Below are 26788 nucleotides of genomic sequence, written 5' to 3'. Positions count from 1 at the left end.
TCAATGGAGTAGTAAATGGCAACCCACCCCTCAGTATTCTTGCCTGGAAAATCCCATGGGTAAAGTAGTCTGGCGGGCTACCACCCGTGGGGTCACAAAGAGTCAAACACCGCTGAGCATAGCACAGCACATTACATATATCAAGGAAGATTCAGCTCAACACAAATAAATCTTTTGACTCTAAAATATCAATGAGAAATTCTAGATGAAGCAGCTGGCCTCTGTATTTGCACAAATTTGAATAGATTCTTATACTCAAAGGAGAGAAGAAGTACATCTTTCATGCCCTTTACATTCTCTACAGTTTCACGTACACTATTAAGACCTTTGAGGAGATCGATGATATCCACAAAGCCAGTTGGCTTGTTTTTTTTGTATCTCTGTTGTTTGCTGTGGTTTGAGATGCCCGGGGCAGATCCACTGGAAACACAGCTCATCTACATCCCCCAGAAGCTACTCCTATTAAGAATAGCTCCAACAACCTTCCCACTGTTCTAGCCAATGGTTGATACTGGAGTGGGTTCCATCTCTTCCTCCAGGGGATCTTCCCGACCCAGGGATTGAAGCGGCACCTCTTGGGTCTCCTGCATCGGCTGGCAGATTCTTTACCACTGAATCACCTAGGAAGCCCTCGGGGTTGATAACCAGCCCTCGATTTACTCAACCCGTGAACAGTATATGGCACGACAGTTCCTGTTCGCTTTCTGAAACCCTTTCTTGCTCATCTTCAATGGCCCTATTCTCTCCCACCTTTCCTCTTTATTCACTAGCTTCACTTCTTTCCCTCCTGTGATGATTCCTCTTCTTCTTCCCAGTATCTAAATATTGGAAATCTCAGGACTCTGTGCTTAGGTTTTCTCTCACTTCTATCCACACTCATTTGTTTGGTCATTTCCTCCACTTTCCGAACTTTAAATACCATCCTTACTCTCCAAATCTCTACCCCATAGTCTGAGCCTTCTAGCACAGACCTCTGCCCTTAACTCCAGAATCAGCTATCCAACCATCCATTAGAACCTTCACGTGGAGGTCTACAAAGCAACTCAGCATAGTCAGAACTGAATGTTTGATCTTTACTGTCATTCACAACATTAATCATTTTTCCAGTTTTAGAGCACTTAAGAAAATAATTGGAGCTGGTTGTGTTCGTTTGGGAGATAAGAATGATAAAGACTATGTTTATGCATCATCGTATGGTACTTTCTAGTATTCTCTGTGGCCATTCTACAGAGCAGATGACACTGTCATTGATGAGGTACATGTGGTTCAGATGAGGTTTAACCTGGCATAACCCAGACTAGGGTAAGTGCAAAGTGCTTAAAATTATGAATAAAAAGCTGGTCATGGGGGAAGGACTGTCTGATCACTTAGCCTAATGGCTCCAACTGGGTGTCAATTGGTGTGACCCAGGCGAATCTAAAAGTATGTACCTTTGTCTATCACTGTAATATGTTGCTTCCACTTACTGGGCCAAAATCTTCCCATATACTTTAGATGAGTAAGTCAAGTTTAAAATATTCAAGTAAGATCTGGCCACTCCAGTCTAATCCTACTAATGACATCTGTGGTTAAATATTTCATACATATGCTCATTAATATCTTTAGATACCAACGAAAGATTTAATACTTGACATGCAAAGAATAATTTAATAATATCAAAGTTATTTAAATGAAGTCTATATGGCTTTATGTTCACTTACTGAAGGAATAAAAGCAGTACATTTAGATAAATTCATTACCTTTGCATCTAGTTTGTGATTTGTACTGCTATGTCTTACTTCATCTTTAAATATTTGATTTCGGATCTTTTCCAGAGTAGTTCGAATCTAAAAGAAAAAAAGAATATTTTTTTCAAAGGCATTTAATCCCCAAAACTTTCTTTTTCTATACCAGTTACAGGGTACCAAATTTATCTGAAAATAGTACATATATACTGATATCATATTTAAACAACTGCCATCAACTTAACTTACATTTATGCTAATATTGTTTAGATTGCAGAAAATGAGCATTTTTGTCTTTAAAACTATTCCTTAGGCAAACCTAAAATATAACCCAAATGAATGTTATATCACAAAGTAATTGCTATTTAGTAATTAGTGTTTAATACTATTTAGTCCTATTTTTTTATATAGTAATTTCCACTAATTTGCTATTTGGTAATGACTATAAAACAATTACTATTGGTAATCACTACAAAATAATTACTATTCAGTAATTACTACAAAATAATTACTATCTAGTAATTACTAGAGAATAACTACTATTTAGCAATTACTAGAGAATAATTACTCAGAGGAGATCATACAAACTTATACATGAAATATAAGCTTCATGTCTTGGTGATCTATGGAACTGCAAGACACTCAAAGATGAATTACTTGACCTGAATAATTTATAAACTGCTGCTGCTGCTGGTAAGTTGCTTCAGTCGTGTCAAACACTGTGCGACCCCAGAGATGGCAGCCCACCAGGCTCCTCCGTCCCTGAGATTCTCCAGGCAAGAACACTGGAGTGGGTTGCCATTTCCTTCTCCAATGCATGAAAGTGAAAAGTGAAAGTGAAGTCCCTCAGTTGTGTCCGACTCCTAGTGACCCCATGGACTGCAGCCCACCAGGCTCCTCCATCCATGGGATTTGCCAGGCAAGGGTACTGGAGTTATAAACTAGCTATGTTCAAATTCTTCCATCTGTTCTAAAACACATTTTATGAGAATATATACTTTTGTCAGCCATTATCACTGGATTCTCAGTAAGATTTCACACTTTTAATCATGTGCAACATGTAGTCATTGGTGACAGTTACTCTGAACTGCTTAAGAAGGTGTTCCTTGCTGGGTAAGGAAAGACAGGAACTCCGCAGGAAAGGTAAACATCTAGCTGGCAACACAGTCTCCACGCTTGTGAAAGAACTAAGAAATGTATGAAACAGCAGGATAGGGTGTCCCTGGTGGTGCACTGGATAAGAATCCACCTGCCAATGCAGGGGACACGGTTTTGATCCCTGATCCAGGAAGATTCTACATTCCACAGAGCAGCTAAGTCCCTTCTCCACTACTACTGAGCCTGAGCCCTAGAGCCCACGGGCCACGACTACTGAGCCCGCAACTACTGCAGACCCAGCGCTCCAGGGCCTGTGCTTCACAACCAAAGACGCGAACCCAAGGAGAAGACCGCACACCACAGCGAAGAGAAGCACCCGCTTGCCGGGCCCGCATCTAGAGGAAGTCCACGCACAGCAATGGAGACTCAGAGCAGCCCAAACAAACCAACAACCACAACGACAAAAATCCCAGGAGGATGCAGGGGTGAACAGCAGTGGACAAATTAAGTGCTGACAGGTGTTCCAAATCCTCCTGGTCCTTTACTCAGTTTTATTCCAAGCGAAGAACAGAGGCTCATACCCTCAAGAGAAACGGTTACATACTCAAGAGAAATGCACCCATGTTTGCATGTCAGCTATCAAGGCTGTCCTTTGCCAAACTAGGTTTGCGCTTCCTCACATATTCTAGGGAGGGAGAAACAAAGCCCGCTAATTTGCAGCAGACTTTACTGTAAAAACTCATAGCGTGCTAACATGATTTCCAGCACCCACATACCTTTTTCACGTATTCGGTCTCTTCAATAATGTGAGCTGACGGGGACTCGTACAAGGCAGAATCATCTTCCGTCTTCCCCCTCTGAGGAACTGTTGCGGTCCCCGTTACTGTTGTCATTGTGACATCCAGCTTTAGGAAAACATAAATCAGTTGGACAAAACTAATTCCTTTGATGTTATAATTCTGTGGTTGTAAACTGAACGGAGTTCTGTACTGGCACTGTAATCAAATATAGTAATACTAGAAAATATTATAAATTATTGAAATCTGCATGTACCTAAGATCTAGGAATTAACTTAATATTAACACACCACCAGTTGAAACAATCATTGATTAGAAATTTAAAAATTAAACTGAGATAGAAAAATATGGAATTTTTCTTCCTATTCCATCTTAATTAGACTATAACACCTCAAAGTAGAGACTATGCCTTATTCATATTCATATTCTAGCACATTGTAAGTGCTTAATAAATGTTTATAGAGCTAAAATAAGAGAAAATCATATGTATATAAAAATGCACACACACACACATATATATAACTTACAATAAGGGCTTCCCAGATGACTCAAGTGGTAAAGAATCCACCTTCCGGTGCAGGGGACGCAAGAGACCTGGATTCAATCCCTGGGCCAGGGCAGTTGCCCCGAAGAAAGAAATGACAACCCACTCCAGTATCCTTGCCTGGGAAACCCTATGGACAGAGGAACCTGGTGGGCTACAGTCCATGGGGTCCCAGAGTCGGACACGACTGAGAACACAGGACACACATAACTTATAAACATGTAAGCATAGCATTTTACACGTCACAGAGACCTTTAATATTCTACATTTTACTTAACTCTCAAAAGCCTGTAAAGGCCATTTACCAAAGAACTATTTGTAATAAGAAAATATCAAGAAAAGTGCAGATGCCCACAAAAAGAGAACTGATTAAATGAACTACCTACATCTTCCCTAGGATATATTTATTCAACGAAAAGCATGGGGCAGAAAAGGATACATTGCATCATAAATTCTCTAAGAAAGGCGAGAAGGATGGAAGGAGAAAATCTGTGATTTATAGTTTTGACACTGAACAGCGTAATTATTTTACCTAATTACAAAATATAACTAAATTAAAAGGACAGATACCTTCCAAAATAAAAAATAAGAAACGAATACATTTGCCTACCAAATTGGTGGCATATTCACATGAACTTTTTGAAATGACACACATGTGCTCACACAGTCATGTCCAGCTCTTTGCAACCCCATGGACTGTAGCCCGCCAGCCTCCTCTGTCCATGGGATTTCCCAGGGAAGAATACTGGAGTGGGTTGCCATTTCGTACTCCAGGGGATCTTCCCGACCCAGGGATCGAACCCGAGTCTCTGGCGTCTCTTGCATTGGCAGGTGGATTCTTTACCACTGAGTCACCTGAGAATCCTGGGGCTGATTTTCCAAGGTGTGCTATGTCCTAAGAACAAAAAGAATCACAAAGCAATCTTAAGCTGTACTCACTAATAATTCTGTTAGTGGAAACATTGCTATTTTGAAACTATTATATGTGTGCACATGCATCCATGCGAGACACCCACATGACAGGAAACATAGAATGAAGAAGTCACTGCCTTAATGTCTTAAGAGCCAAGATTTTTATCGTAAAAGAAAAAATTCTAAATTAGAACCAAAAATGTTCTGTAAAAATCTTATAATCCAAACTGAAATCATGAGTATAAAATATTTATCTTCATTTAAAAATGTATATTCCAAGTCTATCCACTGAAAACAGAAATAGAAGTAATTAACACTCCCAGTGCTTAGATTGTGGTATTAGTACACGATTTTCTGTGAATATGAAAATGCAACCAGGGCTTCTTAACTGATTTAGATCTGAGGCAAGAAGTGCAGAAGGTAAGACTGGGATACCTTGTTGTATCAAAAGCGGAAAAGTGATCAAATACTACTTGCATAAGACACAAAGACCCCACCTGAGAGGAATGACTGTGACTGATTAAAACATATCAAAAAATTTTTAATTCTTGAAATTTTATTAACAAGAGGAAAACCACCACTATCACCAACAATCCTCAAACTCACCAGAGACAGGCCACCATTACATAAAAATTAGCCCAGAAAAGAGAGCAAGTGGGAATGCAAACATTTATTTTGCCTTTATGATACAAATTTACCCTATATCTCTTAACTATATAATTAACCACATAGTAACCATATAGTTGATAATGAAAATTGTACTAAAGAATTTCTACCAATAAATCCAAAAGGACTGGTAGAATTAGAAAACCTACTTTTTGCAACCCCTTATGAAGTGATAGATCTAAGCAACAGTCATCAACCAGTGCTTAAAACACTAGGCAAGAGGTTGATGAAGAACACATCAATCCCAGGGACTCCACTAATCAATCATAACAGAAAAGTGGAAAAGAGGCAACCAGACATTGTGTTCTCTAGATGTGGTACAATCACAAGTAGAAACACCACGTGTGAAGTGTGAAGTCCCTCTATCTACCAATGGGAAATATCTGGAAAAGAAGAAACTGTTCAATGACTCTACAAGGGTGAAGGTTGCAAACAGCCAAATCCAGATCACATAAAATTCTACAAGACAAATTATTATTCCTCCCACAAAATAATTACATGAAGAAAGATGAGAAGAGAAATGTCCATAAATTTTGAATTTTAAGAAACATATGACTTGATATAATACATGAATCTTTGTGTGAGTGCATGCATGCTCAGTTACTCAGATGTGTCTAATTCTTTGTGACCCCGTGGACTACAGCCTGCCAGGCGGCCCTGTCCAGGGAATTTCCCAGGCAGGAATACTGGAGTGAGGTGTCATTTCTACTCCAAGGGATCTTCCCGACCAAGGGATCCAAGTCACAAATTTGGCGTCCCCTGCATTGGCAGGTGGATTCTCGACCACAGAGCCACCAGTGAAGCTGGTCTTCTTTGACTCCTGATTAAAATAAACCAGTTATATAGACATTTTTTTTTTAAACTCGGGGAATTTTAACACTGACTGGATAACAGATGCTGTTAAAGAATTAATGCAATTTTGCAAAGCATTATTTGCAATTATTGTCATTTTAGGTGTGATAATGGAATTATGATATTCCTTTAAAAGATCTTATCTGTTGGTCATACATACCAAAATATTTGAAGGTTAAATAATATTTACTTGGAATTTTAAAGAGAATATTTTACTCTAGTGTTTAAAGAGAGGGAAAAATGGGGTGAGATGCAGATGAAAGAAGTTTGATAAAATGCAGTGAATTGTACAGTGGGATTCTCTATAGTTCTCTACCATTGTGCTCCTGTTTGAAATAGTAAACAGCTAAAAAAAATGAGATAAAAGCCCAGTGAGGTAGTATTATTAATTTCATATTACTAATAAAGAAGTTAAGATTCTTTAGGTGATGTTAACTTACCCAAGATCACAGTAAAACTAACAGAGCTGAAATGCAAACCTTTGTCTTTTGGACACCAAGATCAAGAGTCTTTCTATCACATTAAGGCCAGATTCCCTGGTGAGAAAAAAATTAAAATTTAGCAATGACCCATGCTGTTAAAACCCACAAAGAATTTTCTTGCTAGCATCAGTTTAGAACTAAATAGCTTTTGTGGATGATTCAAAGTCCTGCATTTATCCTTTAATCTTCAATGAAATTAACAGAGTATGCCAAGAATTTTCCATTTTATGTTAAATCCTCTTAGACAGCCACTGTGGTTTCTATTTGTTTCAGGAACTTGATTTGGCTGCAGAAGCTCTGCAAAGTCTGCCTTTTTTTTTTTTTTTTACCCAGAATCTGAGCAGAGCTACGTCTGTTATTTGCTCCTCTGAAGTCTCTTCAGGGATTAAGTTCTTAGCCTAAAACAACATTTAAATGGTGGAAGTAAAAGAAATGCCCAGAGAGACAATAAACAATGTGTCTGGAAATGAGAGAGGAGTGGTCAGGCTGGTGTGGTGGACATCCATTCACGGCCAGGATCCCAGGCTGCCTTCCCACCTGTTAAGACAGTCTGTGAATGGTCCTTACCTCTTTTAATGGTTCCAAAAAAATGCGAAAGAAAAATAACATTTCATGACACATGAAAATTATATGAAGTTCAAATTTAGTGTCCACAGATGAAGCTGTAGTCGAAAATAATCATGGCCAAGCACTTAGGTGTCGCTACGCTGCTTTTGCACTATAACAGCTCTGCTGAGTAGATTTGAGGCAGAAAATTCAAGGCAAACAATGTCTAAGATACGGACTGTCTATTTGGTCCTTTATGGGGAAATGTTTGCCCTCCCGTGGGGTAAAGAATGGCAGCAGATGGGAGCAAAAGAAGGAGGCAAACAGAGGCAGACAAAGCCTCGGTCTGAGTTTTCCGTTGCTGTTTTTGTTCAGTTCACTCTCCCTTGGTCTACCCTCCCATTTTGGTGATTTCCCTTCTCTTTTCTTTTCAGTGGGTTATACACTGTGAACATTACCAAGCGATAAGGGACACTACATCATAGGAATTAATCACTCTTTAGAATGAACCTCACCGCATTCTGTCTTTCATAATTTGAAAATCACATCAGGCCTCTCATTATATATCCTAAAATGTAGAAAACAAACCTGTGGTTACCAAAAGAGACACTTGTGGGGATGGGGAGGGGGGTAGATAAATTCGGAGTTTGGGATTAGCATACACACACTACTGGGGCATCCCTGGTGGCGCAGAGGGCAAAGCATCTGCCTACAATGCGGGAGACCTGGGTTCGATTCCGGGTCGAGAAGATCCCCTGGAGAAGGAAATGGCAACCCACTCCAGACCTCATGCCTGGAAAATTCCATGGATGGAGGAGCCAGCTAGTCTATACAGTCCATGGGATCACAAAGAGTTGCAACATGACTGAGCAACCTGGCTTCTCAAGAATACACTCTACTATGTAAAAAACAGATAAACAACAAAGACCGACTTATAGCACAGGGAGCCATATTCAACATCTCATGATAATCCAGAAAAGAATCTGAAAAAGAATAGGTATATGTATCTAGTTGAACGGTTCTATGAAGACCAAAGAGACCTTTTAGAACTAACACCCAAAAAAGATGTCCTTTTCATTACAGGGGACTGGAATGCAAAAGTAGGAAGTCAAGAAACACCTGGAGTAACAGGCAAATTTGGCCTTGGAATGCGGAATGAAGCAGGGCAAAGGCTAATAGAGTTTTGCCAAGAAAATGCACTGGTCATAGCAAACACCCTCTTCCAACAACACAAGAGAAGACTCTACACATGGACATCACCAGATGGTCAACACCGAAATCACATTGATTATATTATTTGCAGCCAAAGATGGAGAAGCTCTACACAGTCAGCAAAAACAAGACCAGGAGCTGACTGTGGCTCAGATCATGAACTCCTTATTGCCAAATTCAGACTTAAATTGAAGAAAGTAGGGAAACCACTAGACCATTCAGGTATGACCTAAATCAAATCCCTTATGATTATACAGTGGAAGTGAGAAATAGATTCAAGGGACTAGATCTGATAAACAGAGTGCCTGATGAACTACGGACTGAGGTTAATGACATTGTACAGGAGACAGGGATCAAAACCATCCCCATGGAAAAGAAATGCAAAAAAGCAAAATGGCTGTCTGGGGAGGCCTTACAAATAGCTGTGAAATGAAGAGAAGTGAAAAGCAAAGGAGAAAAGCATCTGAATGCAGAGTTCCAGGGAATATCAAGAAGAGATAAGAAAGCCTTCCTCAGCGATCAGTGCAAAGAAATAGAGGAAAAGAACTGAATGGGAAAGACTAGAGATCTCTTCAAGAAGATTAGAGATACCAAGGGAACATTTCATGCAAAGATGGGCTCGATAAAGGACAGAAATGGTATGGACCTAACAGAAGCAGAAGATATTAAGAAGAGGTGGCAAGAATACACAGAAGAACTGTACAAAAAAGATCTTCACGACCCAGATAATCACAATGGTATGATCACTCACCTAGAGCCAGACACTGGAATGTGAAGTCAAGTGTGCCTTAGAAAGCATCACTACGAACAAAGCTAGTGGAGGTGATGGAATTCCAGTTGAGCTCTTTCAAATCCTGAAAGATGATACTGTGAAAGTGCTGCACTCAATATGCCAGCAAATTTGGAAAACTCAGCAGTGGCCATAGGACTGGAAAAGGTCAGTTTTCATTCAAATCCCAAAGAAAGACAATGCCAAAGAATGCTCAAACTACCGCACAGTTGAACTCATCTCACACGCTAGTAAAGTAATGCTCAAAATTCTCCAAGCCAGGCTTCAGCAACATGTGAACTGTGAACTTCCTGATGTTCAAGCTGGTTTTAGAAAAGGCAGAGGAACAAGAGATCAAATTGCCAACATCCTCTGGATCAGCAAAAAAGCAGGAGAGTTCCAGAAAAACATCTATTTCTGCTTTATTGACTATGCCAAAGCCTTTGACTGTGTAGATCACAATAAACTGTGGAAAATTCTGAAAGAGATGGGAATACCAGACCACCTGACCTGCCTCTTGAGAAATCTGTATGCAGGTCAGGAAGCAACAGTTAGAACTGGACATGGAACAACAGACTGGTTCCAAATAGGAAAAGGAGTACGTCAAGGCTGTCTATTGTCACCCTGCTTATTTAACTTCTATGCAGAGTACATCATGAGAAACGCTGGGCTGGATGAATCACAAGCTGGAATCAAGATTGCCAGGAGAAATCTCAGTCACCTCAGATATGCAGATGATACCACCCTTATGGCAGAAAGTGAAGAGGAACTCAGAAGCCTCTTGATGAAAGTGAAAGAGGAAAGCGAAAAAGTTGGCTTAAAGCTCAACATTCAGAAAACGAAGATCATGGCATCTTGTCCCATCACTTCATGGGAAATAGATGGTGAAACAATGGAAACAGTGTCAGACTTTATTTTTTTGGGCTCCAAAATCACTGCAGACGGTGACTGCAGCCATGAAATTAAAATATGCTTACTCCATGGAAGAAAAGTTATGACCAACCTAGGTAGCATGTTGAAAAGCAGAGACATTACTTTGCCAACAAAGGTCCATCTAGTCAAGGCTATGGTGTTTTCAGTAGTCACGTATGGATGCGAGAGTTGGACTGTGAAGAAAGCTGAGCACCAAAGAATTGATGCTTTTGAACTGTGGTGTTGGAGAAGACTCTTGAGAGGTCCTTGGACTGCAAGGAACCAGTCCATTCTAAAAGAGATCAGCCCTAGGATTTCTTTGGAAGGAATGATGCTAAAGCTGAAACTCCAGTACTTTGGTCACCTCATGTGAAGAGTTGACTCATTGGAAAAGACTCTGATGCTGGGAGGGATTGGGCGCAGGAGGAGAAGGGGACGACAGGATGAGATGGCTGGATGGCATCACGGACTCAATGGATGTGAGTTTGAGTGAACTCCGGGAATGGTGATGGACAGGGAGGCCTGGCGTGCTGTGATTCATGGGGTCGAAAAGAGTCAGACACGACTGAGCGACTGATCTGATCTGATCTGAGATATATATGAAGAATATGTATACATATGTATAGAGAGAGAGGGAGAGATAGGTAGGAGAATTTTTTTTACCACTGGGCTACCCCCGGAGAAGGAAATGGCAACTCATCCCAGTATTCTTGCCTGGAAAATTCTCTGGACAGAGGATCTTGGCAGGCTACAGTCCATGGGGTCACAGAGTTTGATGTGACTGAGAACACACAGGCACACGTATATATGTATACCTGAATCACTTTGCCGTATACTTGAAAGTAACACAACATTGTAAATTAACTATACTCCAAAAAAAAAAAAAAGTTCTAGTCTACTGATATTTCTCAAAACATCGTACCTCCTCCTCTCACTGGTTGGGTCATCCTAAACAAGTTCCATAAAATCTTAACCTCAACTTACATATCTGTAAAATAGGGGTGATAACCCCTAGAGTTGTAAAAATGAGCGATTTTTAAAATCTCCAGTTGTGGAAGGCGCTCAAGGGACAGTACTGCTAATACTGTTGCTTCGATGATTTTATATTATGAAAGACCACAGAAAATGAGCAGTCCATAAGAGACGGGGGCGATCATGCCTATCTGGTTGCAAAGTTTATATGCGTCTCTATTTGTATGAAATCAAATCCCATCTTTCTCTTGGTTCAGGAAATGTCCATGGCCACAGTTCTTCGTTTGTATAAAGAAACCCAAGAGGAACTTAAGCCAGCAAAGTGCAAATTGCCATATGGCATTACCGTCCAGGGGAAAAATCCATCTTAGCATTTTATTTCTGCCAGAAGTAGATTAGGCAGATAAAATTTTCAAAATAAAACACAATCAGTTAATTAAAGTGAGAAAAGAATCTTATTTGTTTTATGCTAGAGTGGACTGAAGACAGCTTACGAGTGGCATCACGCCAAGAGGTATTATTTCCTAGATCTGGGCTTTTCAAACAGGGCTCCCAAGGGAAGGGGCGGTGCTGGGCAGACAGGGCTTTGCTGTCTGGACTTGAACCAAAGAAGTTCTGCTTTGTTCTGTCTCACACTGAATTTTTCCATGAGACTTTTTGTGGAGAAAGAAGTTTCTACAACTAAAAGACCCAGAGGCAGACTGCCTAGTTTCATGGCCTGACTCTGCCACTCAGTAGCTGTGTGACCTTGAGCAATTCCTTAACCTCTCTGTGCCTCAGTTTCTCTATCAGTAAAATTCAGATAATATTATTATTAATGATTAATGACAGGATAAATAACGAATAACATGGGGTTGTTTGTGAGTTAACATTTGTCAAGCAGGGATAACGGTGCTTGTTGTTCAGTCGCTCAGTCGTGTCCGACTCTGGGACCTCATGAACTGTAGACCCCAGGCTTCCCTGTCCTTCACCATCTCCCAGTGTTTGCTCAAATTCATGTCCATTGAGTCGGTGATGCCATCCAACCATCTCATCCTCTGTCACCCCCTTCTCCTGTCCTCAGTCTCTCCCATCATCAGGCTCTTTGCAACAAGTGGCCAAAGTATCGGAGCTTCAGCTTCAGCATCAGCCCTTCCAGTGAATATTCAGGACTGATAGCGCCTAGCACATAAAAAAATGACTTGTACATGTTTGTCAAATAAGTAAATAAAATAAAGCCATTCTCCACAATTACTGCTGACAAGTATTCTGAGTGGTAGAAAAGAAGCCAGTAATACTTTAAACAGTTTGCAGATCGAGCTGGGCTGTAGAGGAAAATCTGCTTTGGGCAATTTTAAGACCAGCAAATCCATAGTATTGATTCTTTCTTGATAACGCATCAATGATTTGTCAGTATCCCCAGCTGATTATGCTAACATACAATGAATAGTTTACTATTTAGAAAGCAATTCACACACATTTTTTGAATTATAATCTGTGTGACAAACCAGCACATCACCGGGTGCCCAGGATTATGTAACTAAACCTACTTCTCTGATTAATGACATGCAAATGGCTTAGCTATTATACAATAAGCACATATAAGACACCATGTGGGCTGAATTTTGTCCTCCCTTCCATTTATATGTTGAGGCCATGATACCCAGTACTTCAGAATGTGACCTTACTTGGAAATAGAATCCTTGCAAACCTGAGTCTTCCTGGTGGGGCTAGTGATAAAGAATCCACCTGCCAACACAGGAAATGCAACAGATGTGGGTTCGACCCCTGGGTTGGTTAGATCCTCTGGGAGGAAATGACAATCTGCTCCAATATTCCTGCCTGGAAAATTCCATGGACAGAAGAGCCTGGCAGGCTACAGTCCATGGGGTCAAAAAAGAGTCGGACACAGATGAGCACTCATCATTTTGCAAACATACTTAGGTGCTCTGTGATGACCTAAAGGGGTGGGATGGTGGAAGAGGAGAGAGGCTCATGAAGGAGGGGATATATGTATAACTATGGCTGATTCGAGTTCTCATATGGCAGAAACAAACACAACACAGTAAAAAATAAAGTAGAAAAATAAATAAATAAAAGAACAACAAAAGAAAGATAAGGTCATAGTAGAGTGAAAGTGAAAGCTGCTCAGCTGTGTCCAACTCTTTGAGACCCCATGGACTGTATAGTCCATGGAATTTTCCAGGCAAGAATACTGGAGTGGGTAGCCTTTCCCTTCTCCAGGGGACCTTCTGAACCCAGGGATCGAACCCAGGTCTCCCACATTGCAGGCAGATTCTTTACCAGCTGAGCCAGAGTGAGGTGGGCCCTAACTCAATCTGATGTCTTTATAAATGGGGGAAATTGGGACCCAAATGCACACAAGGAAAAGTCCATGTTCAGCTGAAGGCAGAGACCAAGGTGATGTTTCGACATGACAAGGAATACCAAAAATTGCCAGAAAACCACCAGAAGCTGGAGGTGAAGTAGGGGACAGATTCTTCTTTACAATTTTCAGAAGGAAACAACCCTGCCAACACCTTGATCTTTGATCTTGAACTTCCAGCCTCCGGAACTGAGAGACAAGAAAGTACTATGTTTAAGCCACTCTGTGGTACTTTATTTTAGCAACCTTAGAAAATGAGTACAGGAACTGTCTACAGACTAGAGATTTTAACAAAAGAGTGTCCTTCCTTTATTTAACCCTTGGTTCATTCATTCGTGTATTAAATATTTACTGAATACAGCTGTTTTAGAAATTTGTAACTGCAGAACCAAGTCCAAGACCCTGCTTTCATGGGACTCTCAGTACAGAAGGGGAGACAGACATGAAACAAAACGACTACACAGAGAACATAATCAGAGGTGGTTTCATGAAGAAGAGCAGAACAGGGTAAAAGGATAAAAAGCGGTGTTGCTTTGGATGGGTGGAGAGAGACAGGCAACCTGAAGAGGTGGCATTTAAGCAAAAGACTTGAATAAAGGAGGCCCAGCCATGTGGCCATCTGGGAGAAGAGGATTCCAGGCTAACGGCGAGTAAGATCGCAGGCTGGAACTTGCATGAAGTCCTTTTCTAAGAACAAGGTACAAAGGGTCGCCTACCTTTTTTTTTTTTTTTTCTTTTTCTTTAAATGGGTAGGAAAAAAATTTTTTTTTTAATTTTTATTTATTTATTTATTTATTTTTAATTTTTACTTTACAATTCTGTATTGGTTTTGGCATAGATTGACATGAATCCACCACAGGTGTACATGCGTTCCCAAACTTTAATAGACTGAAACAAGACTTTCAATTTGCCTCTTGAGAAACCTATATGCAGGTCAGGAAGCAACAGTTAGAACTGGACATGGAACAACAGACTGGTTCCAAAGGAAAAGGCTGTATATTGTCACCCTGCTTATTAACTTCTATGCAGAGTACATCATGAGAAACGCTGGGCTGGAAGAAGCACAAGCTGGAATCAAGATTGCCGGGAGAAATCAATCACCTCAGATATGCAGATGACACCACCCTTATGGCAGAAAGTGAAGAGGAACTAAAAAGCCTCTTGATGAAAGTGAAAGAGGAGAGTGAAAAAGTTGGCTTAAAGCTCAATATTCAGAAAATGAAGATCATGGCATCCGATCCCATCAGTTCATGGGAAATAGATGGGAAAACAATGGAAACAGTGTCAGACTTTATTTTTTGGGGCTCCAAAATCACTGCAGATGGTGATTGCAGCCATGAAATTAAAAGATACTTACTTAAATTAAAAGATACTTTCCTTACTCCATGGAAGGAAAGTTATGACCAACCTAGATAGCATATTGAAAAGCAGAGACATTACTTTGCCAACAAAGGTCAGTCTAGTCAAGGCTATGGTTTTCCCAAGTGATCATGTATGGATGTGAGAGTTGGACTGTGAAGAAAGCTGAGCGCCGAAGAATTGATGCTTTTGAACTGTGGTGTTGGAGAAGACTCTTGAGAGTCCCTTGGACTGCAAGGAGGTCCAACCAGTCTATCCTAAAGATCAGTCCTGGGTGTTGGAAGGACTGATGCTGAAGCTGAGACTCCAGTACTTTGGCCACCTCATGCGAAGAGTTGACTCACTGGAAAAGACTCTGATGCTGGGAGGGATTGGGGGCAGGAGGAGAAGGGGACGACAGAGGATGAGATGGCTGGATGGCATCACCGACTCGATGGACATGAGTTTGAGTGAACTCTGGGAATTGGTGATGGACAGGGAGGCCTGGTGTTCTGCGATTCATGGGGTCGTAAAGAGTTGGACACCACTGAGCGACTGAACTGAACTGGACTGAAGGAGTCTTCTCCTTAGACCACTTTAAACAGGTCTTATCATGCCCAGTCATGTCCAGCCCTTTGCATCCCCATGAAATTCAGCCCTCCAGACTCTCTTGCCTACAGGATTTCCCAGGCAAGAATACTGGAGTGGGTTGCCATGCTGCCTTCTAGGGGTATTTCCCAACCCAGGGATCGAACCCATGTCTCCCACACTGAAAGCTGATTCTTTACCTGCTGAGCCCTCTGGGAAGCCCTAGACTATTGTAAACAGTGCTGCAGGGAGCACTGGGGTGCATGGACGGGAGAGGAGTTTGGGGGGAGAATGGATACTGGTGTGCCTGCGGCTGAGTCACTCTGCTGTGCACATCACTGTTAGTCGGCTATACTCCAATATAAAATCTAATGTGAAAAGCAAACAAAAGCAGGTCTACCCTGGCTGGTGAGGCTCCCTGAGGGTTGACGGCAGGGACAGTGACGTCTGGGGTGCTGTCAGCTGCCACAGGGCATATGCAACTGAGTGTAGGACCCTCGGTGGAAGGGGCACTTGGGTAAGAGCAGCTGACCACACCGTGGCATTCTCGACTCACTTCCGTGAGTGCTGACAACCGCAGCAGCACGGCGGGTGCCCAGCTTGACTCTCCCTCCCAGGTGTGTGGGGTCACCGTCTGCAGGAGCCTCTGCAGCGAAGACCTCATCCTTCCTCATCACTCCCGGGTGCTGGAGCGCGTGTACAACTCCGAGACTCCATCAGCTGAGTGCTTCCACCCAGAAAGGTCATCAGAGGATTGGCCCTCCAGCTTGTTGTGCTAGAGGCAGTGAAAATCCCCTTCTTGATCTGGCGGGGAGGGACTCTAGCACAGAGCAGTGCTTTAGATCCAGCAGCAGGAACACTTGGTATCTAGCGCCCAGGGGCAATGCCCAGAGGATTGATCTTGGCCGGGTCACCAGCACTGGACTCTCCCATTTCCATATCTAGTTTTCCCATCAATTCTGGATGCCGAGTTTACTTCCAGTAAACTCCTTTCCTGCGGCTTCCCAGGTGGCTCAGTGGTAAAGAATCCACCTGCCAATACAGGAGACACGGGTTCAGTCCCTGGATGGGGAAGATCCCTGGAGAAGGGAATGGCTACCCACTCCAATATTCTTGCCTGGAGAATCCCATGGACAGAGAAGCCTGGAGGGCTGCAGTCCACGGGGTCACAAAGAGTAGGACACGACTGAGTAATTGAGCACGCCCATGCACAAACTCCTTTCCTACCTAGGTGAGCCAGACTCAGTGCTTAGGAAGCGAGAGCCCTGCTCTGGCACACTGTCTGAGTTTTCAGCTTCTCAGTTCTGAGCTAACGATATTGACAGTTGTCTCATCATTCTGAGTCACTGTGATAGAAAGCTTAGGTATTAGAAGCTGAGAGAGTTAAGTTACAATAAGACGCTACAAAGACAATGAGGTTATATGAGGGGTAAAGTAAAGCTAACGGGTCTCCAGACCCTTGAAGAGACTGGCAGTGTCCCGAATACTGAATAGCACACCTGTTCTGCAGCGACATTACACGGCACAATGGTGACATCCAGTGTCAGCTGGCTAAACCTCAGGTGACCGTGCAGTTTACCTGAAAATGATGCGCAGTGCATCAAAAGATATGCATGTCAGCACTGAGCCCCAGCCACAGCAATGCTATTTGCAAGCAATAATCTAAGATTGTTAAAGTAGAATTAATTTCTATTCATTTCTAAACGCTACTCATTTGTAAACACACATGTTCATATCATAGCCAGTGCTATAGAAAGCTCTTAGATATGTAACAAAGGCAAATTCATTTAGGGGGATAAAAGGATTGAAATACTAGTCCAAACACAATAGAAAATACATACTATTGACAGAGCACTGTGCCATTTGCCAAGGTATTATTTCCCATGTGTTGTCAAAATTAATCATCAAAACACAGTGTGCAATAATTGTGACCTCTATACTTATATCTATCTATATGTCTGTATAAGGCAGCCAAGTCACAGAGAAGTGATATGTTTTTCAAAATCATAAGTTAATCTCATCACCTGAACCCAGAAAGTTATTTTTTTCAATTCTTTATCACCATTTATTTAAATTATTCTTTTTTACACATGGAATTACACTTTTATCTTTGTCAAAAATCAAGTGGTTTGGAAATCTTCATGATTATGTGTTTGGAGAATGTTTCTGGATTCTCTTCTAATCTATTTCGATGTCTGTTCATTTTTTTAAATTTAATTTTGATTTTATATTGGAGTGTAGTTGATTGGCAAAGGTTGTGCTCACTTCAGGTGTACAGCACAATTATTCACTGACCACATAAATGGATCTATTCCTTTTGAGTGTTTTCCCATATAGTTTATGACAGAGTATTGACTAGAGTTCCTTGTGCTGTACAGTAGGTCTCTGTTGATAATCTATCTTATGTATAGTAAGTAGTATGTATCTGTTAATCCCAAACCCCTCCTTGGAAAAGTTTTAATCTCCCTTAGGCTTTAGCTTCCTCAACTGAAAAACCCAAATGAAGCTGTTAACTTCCTCATAGAGTTGCTGCTAAGTCGCTCAGTCATGTCCGACTCTTTGCAACCCCTTGGACTGTAGCCCACCAGGCTCCTCTGTCCGTGGGATTTCCTAGGCAGGAACACTGGAGTGGGTTGCCATTCCCTTCTCTAGGGGATCTTCCTGACCCCTGCATCTTCTCCTGTTGTCTCCTGCATTGCAGGTGGGTTCCTTATTGCTGGAGCCATTGAGTTATACGATGATTAAATAGGATAATGCAGAAAAAGTGCTTAATGGGGTATCTGACTATAATCCACATTCAGAGAATATTAGGCTCACAGCTTATAATGCACATTTGCTTAAAGAGCATCATTTGAAAGTATCAAGGCCTAAACCCAGGTGTCCCCTTTCTATTCCCACGCCCCCAGCCCCATCAGTCAGTTACCCCTGCTGCTCTGACCTTCTCGGCTATCGATCTATTTTAAAGCCACTTATGACTCATCAGTGAAAGAATATGAAAAGAACTAGTTGTCACTGATATATATCTCAGTCATTTGCAACATTGATAAGAAAGGTGCCTTTTTGGAAAATTTCTTCTGTGGCTTCCTGAAATATTTTAAGAATAAAAGGCTCAGGGATTTACAAAATAGCTATAGCTTCCCAAACTGGTCTTGGGATATCTGAGCTTCAACATCATCTACATCATTTTAAAAATTATCCAGAGAAGGAGGGAAAGACACACAATCCCACTTGTGGGTGAGGACGGGGAGAAGCAGAAACTCCTGGGTGCTGCTGGTGGGAAAACCAAACTCACAGCCACACGAGACATCAGCACTTAGGCAGCTTCCTATAAAGTTAAGCACGGACTGTACAACCCAGCAGTCCCTCTCGTAGGGGATTTTGTATGTCCATAAAACACATTTATAGTGGCCAAAGTCTGGAAAAAATTCAAATATTCATCACCAGGTGAATCCTATTCATCAATACAAAAGAATGATCAACTGAAACAATGTGAAGAGCTGACTCATTGGAAAAGACCCTGATGCTGGGAAAGATTGAAGGCGGGGGAAGAACGGTCAACAAAGGATGAGATGGTTGGATGGCATCACCGACTCAATAGACATGAGGTTGAGCAAGCTCTGGGAGATGGTGAAGGACAGAGAAGCCTGGTGTGCTGCAGTCCATGGGGGTCGCAAAGAGTTGGATAAAGTGAGGGACTGAACAACACTGATACAATATAGATGAATCTCGGATGCATTATGCTGACTGAAAACAGCCAGATCCCAAAGGCTACATATTCCATAGTTCCATTTATATGATATTCTAGAAAATTTGGAACTATAGGGTCAGAAAACTGAACTGAGGATTAAGAGTGGGGAAGGGATTGACTACAAAAGAGACACTTGGGGCTATTTTAGGGGGCTAGGGAGCGATGATGAAACCTCTATCTTGATGGTGATGGTGGTTCCATGACTCAGAACTCCATACTAAAAAAGATGGATGTATATACTTTTATTTTCTAAATAGTAATTAAACAGTACCCTAGTAAAAGCTACATACAGTAGAGATTTCAAAATACAATTAACTGCAAGCTACAGTTAACTAAATTTATTTCCTAATTCAAACTGTTGAGCCCTCCAAAAGTGTAAATGGCAAAAAAAAAAAAAGGCAATAGAGTCAGAATTGTGTGAATTGCTGACAGGCAGGTAAAGCTATTGCTCTTACAAGAATAGTCCATGGAGCCGGACATTCAATAAGGTGACAAAAGCAAGGGAAATCTTAAATATCTTATGAAAGTTAATCCTAATTATTACTTACTGAGGTGGAAAAGTAGGAAGAAGTATATAAAAATATATAAGAAATATACAAGAAAACTTGCAACAAGAAGATTTAAATCTAATTCTGAAATGGAACTTATTTCAACTACCCATTCTTTTTTTTTTTTTTTTTTGCAATTTTTTCTTAATTAGAGTACAGTTGCTTTCCAATGTTACAGCTATCTGTTTCAAACATGCCAGTGTATAGATGTCAATCCCATTCTCCAGTTCGTCTCAGCCTCTAAATGGCTCTTCTAAACGCATGTTTCCCTTCTTCACAGTAGAACATAAGCACATGCACTACTGGGGCAGTGACGGCAAAGTCTGTGAAGGTTGCCCACCCTCGAGGCAGCGGGGACCCTGAGCCCCCCGCCTCCTCCCCCCTCCCCCTGCAGGCCGGTACCAGGAAGAGGTCAGACTGATTTCAGCATCCTACCCAAACGCAGGGGATAACAGAAAGATACAAGGGCGAGAAGCACCTCCTGGTTCTGGATGAATCCAAGCTCCTTATATCAAATCCCATGAACATGAGTGATGAGTGAGTGAATTCCCCAAAATAATTAGAAGAAGCTTATAGCTCAATGCTGAGCAAGCCTTTTTCCTGTTGGTGAACAGACACGAGAGGGGGAACATGTCCACTTCGATTTCCAGAAAGTGAAAAAGATGAAGATAGATTCCTATAATTGGCATTTCACTCTCAAGAGACATTTGAAATGACCAGTTTAAGACTAGAAAATGAAACTGTTCTGGAAATTTTTAAATCAATACCAAGTTAAAAAAAGACTTACCAACAGAGACTTATCAATTCATCCAACCATAGATCAGTAAAACAGCAGTGGTCCGAGCCAGGAGTTCTAGCAAGTTGTTTTGACAGTAGCAGACAAACTGAGCTCCAAATGAACATACCCAGCTTTGGAAAATTGTACTATTCAACTTAGACTACTTTAGTTTCAAACATAAAATTCTTTGCATTCCGCGTTGTCAATAAAATGGACTTTCAAGTTATCTGAATGCTTTTTTTCCCCATAGGAACTTGCAATTTCAGCAGTAACTTATAGGCATTCAGAGACAGTGTCTTCTCTTTAGCCGCACAGAATTGGCTGACATTTTATAGAAGAGTTTCCACTCAACTGGAGAAATCTCCCTGAGAGGATCTTTAAGCATAAGTTGTCAAACATAAACCACTAAAAATGCATTTGCCATAAGAATTGACACAAAACAGGGTGAATGGGGGTATAGAAGAAAACACCTCCTCTAAATGAATGCCTAAGAAAGGTATATACCAAAATGCTTTTGTAGTGTTAGGGAATTCTTTGTTCACAGAAAACATCACTATTTAATAGGAACCTGGAATAATTTATCATTTGGTCTAGCTCCTCTAAATGTCCCAGAGGAAAAAAAGAGTGATATTTCTTCTGTTTTAGATTTTAAGAGTTCAAACTAGTGCCTGATTTGGTAAGTCAACATCAGTTGCATCAGTTTCACCCTTAAGGACAGTGATAGAAACAACAAAATAATAAAATGAAAAGCATGCAAATTCAGATGCACTCCCTTCTACTTTTTGGCTTACGGCTACAGATGACTCTTGCTTTATGTTAAGTGTGCCACTAAAGTATGTTATTAAGAAGGGCTCATATTTTTAAGAGTAGTTCAGTTATCACTGTTGGATGAAACATGCATCAAAATCCCCCCATTTAAATGCATATTATTTGCGAAGAAAACACACAAAGGAGATGTGTGTGTGTGTTTAGACACTTAGTCGTATCCAAATCTTTGGGGCCCCATGGACTGTAGCCCACTAGGCTCCTATGCCCATGGAATTTTTCAGGCAAGAATACTGGAATGGGTTGCCATTCCCTCCTCCAGGGGACCTTCCCAACCCAAGGATCGAACCCAGGTTTCCCACATTGCAGGTGGATTCTTTACCATCTGAGCCATCAGGGAAGCCTGGCCTCTTTCCAAATGTTAATATTAAGAGTTAGTGTCTTCCAAGTCCAACCTAGAATATGAAATGACTGATGCTTTCTGCTACTGGCTTGGGATTTACTATTTACTATTTTCATGGAGTATCACAGAAAGATCACAGTTATGACATTTGGTAAGTATCAGTAGTCCATGTAAGAAATATATTTTTCATAAATATAAATAAGTGTTTGGCTCCTATCAGTTATTTTCAAATTATGGAATTTGGACCAAAATATCTGTCTTACCACTTCAACTGCAGCAACATCCATCAAGGTAAGCAAAAGGTGGCATAGCCATCCAATGGAAGGAACATTAGTAGCAATAAAAAGGAACCACCATGCTACAACCTGAATGCACCTCAAAAACATTACTCCAGGTGAAAGAAGTCAGATGCTAAATACCATATATTCTATTATCTCATCATGCAAAATGCCCAGAAAGTCAAATCTAAAGAGACAGAAAACAGATTAGTGCTTGCCTGGGTCTGAGGGTGAGAATGGTGAGTGCCACAGACAGGCACTCGAGATTTGGGGAGGGGGGCGGGCATGAAAATGTTCTAAAATTGAATTGTGATAATGGTTGCATAACTCCATAAGTTTACTAAAAATCATTAAATTGTAGAGTGTGATGTATTTGATAGTTTATAAATTATATCTCTAATAGAGCTGGTTTTAACATAAACAGCCAAAAAAAAAAAAAGGCAAGAATGTCTTACATAGTCATTTTTTTCCCCTCTGAGATTAAAAAATAATTGTAGTCACTTTTTTTTTAATTTACAGGAAAAAAAAACTTGATGGATACAATTTTCTCAATTTAAATTTTTCAACCCCTAAATGATTGGCATCTACTTACTACTACTACAAATTTAAATTTTATTGAATTTGCATGAAATTGAATTTTTTAAGCTATTTCAGGCTTAAGATCTTAATATTTCATAATATTAAACTCAGAATACAGGATTCCTAAATTCTTTCCCAGCCTAAGTAAAAGAGGAAACTGACCTGAATAACATATAAATTCCTTTACAATTTTTTAATTTGATCATTTAAACCAGTGGAAAAGAGTCTGTGATTTGAAACTAATCTAGTTTCGGTCAGTGTCCAAAAATGATAGATGATGACTGATATGTTTCCTGGTTATGGCCTCAGGGTGTTCTGGAGGATTCCAAAGCTGTGTAAATTCCAGAGGACAGTTGGTGTCTCATTTACACCAACTTTCATCCCCCTGTGTCTCCAAGACAGACCATGGTGCCCCATACAATAAATGTTGGTTCAGTGGTTCAGTTAATATATGAACAGGCCTGAAAATCCCCAGGTGCACCAAATATTTTCTAAAACTGAGCACACACACACGCGCACATATTTTTGTTTTCCAAACTCGTGACTATTTCCATGTTTAGATGCTTAGTAAAAAGTAAATTCACTTAAACATGCTACTAAATTGATAGTAACATGTTGCCATTTTGAAATGCTTTTCCATCAATAAATGGCCATCTAATTTTAATGTAAAAATCTCAAAGATTCAAGCCCACTACTATAAACGACTTTGACATTCCTCCAAGAACTTTTCAGGCAAGAATACTGGAGAGGGTAGCCATTCCCTTCTCCAGGAGAAGAGAGAGGTCTTCCCAACCCAGGGATCAAACTCTGGTCTCCTGCAATACAAGCAGATTCTTTACCATCAAAACAATCTGGGAAGCCCTCAGAAGTCTTAGTTGTTACCTTTTTCAGTCATCATTTCAAACAATTAAATATATGCTTCATTTTTCAGTTTTGACCAAATCTAGCTTAGATTTTTCCAACTTCATCCAGAATCTGGATTACAACTCAAGCCCACTTTCCAACACATTATAAATCACTACCTAACAAGTATATTAACATGCTTGCTAATATCTTCTGAAATCACAAACGTGAAAAATACCACTGAAATAGTGTCTGCATTTATTTCAAAAGTCTCTATTTAGTTAGTGCAGGTTTGGTTACTAAATTTATTTAGCAAGTTAAAAGGTGAAGACCTTCTGAAGCTTGCGAGGTCGCAGAAAGTGTAAGCCATTTTCATTCTTTCTGTAGTGAGTTGGGAAGTCCCTGCCTTAGGCACAAATTCCTCTGTGTCATGGACCTTCACACTCAAAGGGTCAGTGTAGGGTGGGAGGGAGGGGGACAGCCCAGCAGCAGGAAACAATCGCACCTGTTGTGTCTGCAGGAGTACCTGAGACTGCAGCTCAGATCACATTTCTGAAAAGCCAGATTTCTGCACAGCTGAATATTTAATACCACCAGGTACATAAAAGGACACACAGTATCTCTCCCCAGTTGCAAGTGAGAAATAATTCCCTTTGAACACTTTATCTAGCCTATGTATAGCAATAAGAAAAAAATGATTTTTATTTCTTAAAAATAAAACTAGAGTGAAAATGGCAGACCGAGTTTCAGGTACCTTTGGAACTAACTGCTTTTTTTATATATGTAAATGTATTTGCTCTCAAAGAAGGTTAAAAGTTTGCAGCCATGCCATTCATGCTATCTAAATCTCCCCTCTCACGGTCCGCGCTATTCCTTCCGTAAGATGACACTGCCCCTTGGCACACCTGCCGGGGGCATAAGTAACTTTCAGCTCTAGAATCCCATGACAGCCGAAAACTGTCATCCAACAGGTCCCTCTTCCTTCACTAGAAGCTAACAGAAGCCAGCAAGGATGACCGTCTGCGCTCTTAAGAATTCAGACCACAGGAAACTGTCAAAGTCGTCCCGCGGGGGTCCATAGGTGACAGCCCAGTTTTCCAGAAGGCTTTCTCCACCGCCTCTGAAGAGGACGACCCCCACCCCCCACCCCCAGCCAAGGGACTGCCTAAGAGCAACCTAAATAAACAATCGAGCGTGCGCAGGGCGAAGGAGGGGGTATCCTTTCTCGGGAAAGGCAACTCTGTTCCTCGTCCTTCAGTCACCAAGTCGTGTCCGACTCTCTGCGACCCCACGGACTGCAGCACGCCAGGCTCCCCTGTCCTTCACCATCTCCTCCGGGAGTGTGCCCAAGTTCATGCCCACCGAGTGGGTGATGCCACCCTGGAGGCGCACGAACTTCTAGCCCAGGGAATCCGAGTCCAGAAGAACGGTTTACAGGGAGAATGCCGTCCTCACCCAGGACCTGTGTGCAGGGAAATGCCCTTGGTGCTCCAGGCGGCACGAGGGGAGGGTGGAGGGGACCCGCTCCAAGGGCGCCTGGACCCCCGCTCGCGCGGGAGACAGTGGGGTGACCCGGGCGAAGATCGCTGGGGCTCGCCTACCTTGGAGGGCGCTCGGCGAGCGCGGGGTCCGGGCGCCGCTCCTCCCCTGGCTCGGCACCTCGGGCGGGTAGGGCGGGTCGGCTCCGCCGGGCTCGGTGGTTCCACCTCCGCTCCAAGGAGCTCCGCCCCGCAAGGCAGGGCGCGCCTGGGGCAGAGTCGGGCGCCGGAGAGGCTCCGGGGCGGGGCCTGGGCTCCCCAGCGCCCCGACTCGCGCGCCCGGCTCCAGGCGCCCCGGGGTGCCTTGTGTGCACCCGGACATTCAAGTCCCCAACCCTGTGCACCGCTCAGTAATTGGGTTATTCTGTTGGGGGCGAGGGGTAGATAGTTCCTGCTGCTTTTTTTAAAAAAAGGTCCTGTTTAATCTCCAAGCTCATATACTTTTTGTTTTTTATACTTTGGCCACCTGATGTGAAGAACTGACTCCTTGGAAAAGACCCTGATGCTGGGAAAGATTGAAGGCCGGAGAAGAAGGGGGACAACAGAGGATGAGATCGTTGGATTGCATCACCGACTCAGTGGACATGAGTTTGAGCAAGCTCTGGGAGTTGGTGATGGACAGGGAGGCCTGGCATGCTGCAGTCCATGGGGTGGCAGAGTCGGACAAGACCGAGTGACTGAACTGAAGACTTTGGAGTAAATTTAGATTTATCAAATTTGGAGGAGGAAATGGCAACCACTCCAGTATTCTTGCCTGAAGAGTCCCGTGGACAGAGGAACCTGGCGGGCTATAGTCCTTAAGGTCACAAAGAGTCAGACACGACTGAGCAACTGACACACGTTAGATTTACGAAAAAGTTGCAGAGAGTACAAGATTCCCTAAACCTCCCTTGCGGGTGTGCCCTAGCAGTCACGTCTTACATCACCACGGTACAGCTGTCAAAACTAAGAAATGAACATTGATCCGTCACTATTAACTAAACTCGACCTAGTGTAGATTTCACTAGTTTTCTGCTGATCTAGTTTTCTTTCTGATCTTTCTGTTCTGGGATTGCCTTCAGGATTCCACACTCCATTTCAGTGTTGGATCTCTATAATCTCCTCTTATCTGTGACAGTTTCTTGGTCTTCTCTGTTTTTTCTTAGCTTTGACAGTCTCCAAAGATTTTGCTAAGCTGTTTTGTGGATATCTATCACTTGGTCTCATTTGATGCTTTTCTCAAGAGTAGGCTGTTGTCTGCCTGCAATGAGGGAGATCTCTGGGTCAGGAAGATCCCCCGGAGGCGGGCATGGTAACCCATTCCAGTATTCTTGCCTGGAGAATCCTATAGACAGAGGAGCCTGGCAGACTCCATGGGGTCACAAGGGGTAGGACAGGACTGAGCGACTAAACACAGTACATGGATTTGAGAGAGGCGACCACACAGACAAAGTGCCCTGTCTGGGGCTACATGATAGCAACAGGGCTTATTACTGATGATATTGACCTTCATTGCTTAGTTAGAGAGCTGTCTGCCCCGTTTCTCCCAGGC

General features: G+C 41.9%; 1 protein-coding gene across 4 annotated transcripts in view; it reads right to left on the bottom strand.

Annotated features, from left to right (window-relative positions):
* Positions 1–25378, bottom strand: part of CCDC68 (coiled-coil domain containing 68) — a 58272-nt gene extending 32894 nt beyond the window's left edge. For 2 of the 4 annotated variants that reach the window (XR_005725169.1, XM_040264446.1), the window contains exons 1-3: positions 25321–25377; positions 3599–3727; positions 1740–1826 (exon numbers count right to left, since the gene is read on the bottom strand). Coding sequence is in view for 3 of the 4 variants with exons in the window: in XM_040264446.1 (XP_040120380.1) it covers positions 1740–1826; positions 3599–3715 (204 nt within the window). In the remaining variant the exon portion in view is untranslated. Of the gene's footprint in view, positions 1–1739; positions 1827–3598; positions 3728–4146; positions 4165–7033; positions 7130–25320 lie in introns of those variants that run through there. The other 2 variants (XM_040264447.1, XM_040264448.1) reach the window with 2 other exon arrangements.
* Positions 25379–26788: the final 1410 nt, after the last annotated feature.

The sequence above is a fragment of the Oryx dammah genome, unplaced genomic scaffold, assembly GCF_014754425.2.
Source record: "Oryx dammah isolate SB20612 unplaced genomic scaffold, SCBI_Odam_1.1 HiC_scaffold_22, whole genome shotgun sequence".
NCBI classification, from domain to species: Eukaryota; Metazoa; Chordata; class Mammalia; order Artiodactyla; family Bovidae; genus Oryx; species Oryx dammah.
The sequence above is the reverse complement of the archived record's forward strand: the minus strand, read 5'-3'. Positions and strand labels throughout refer to the sequence as shown.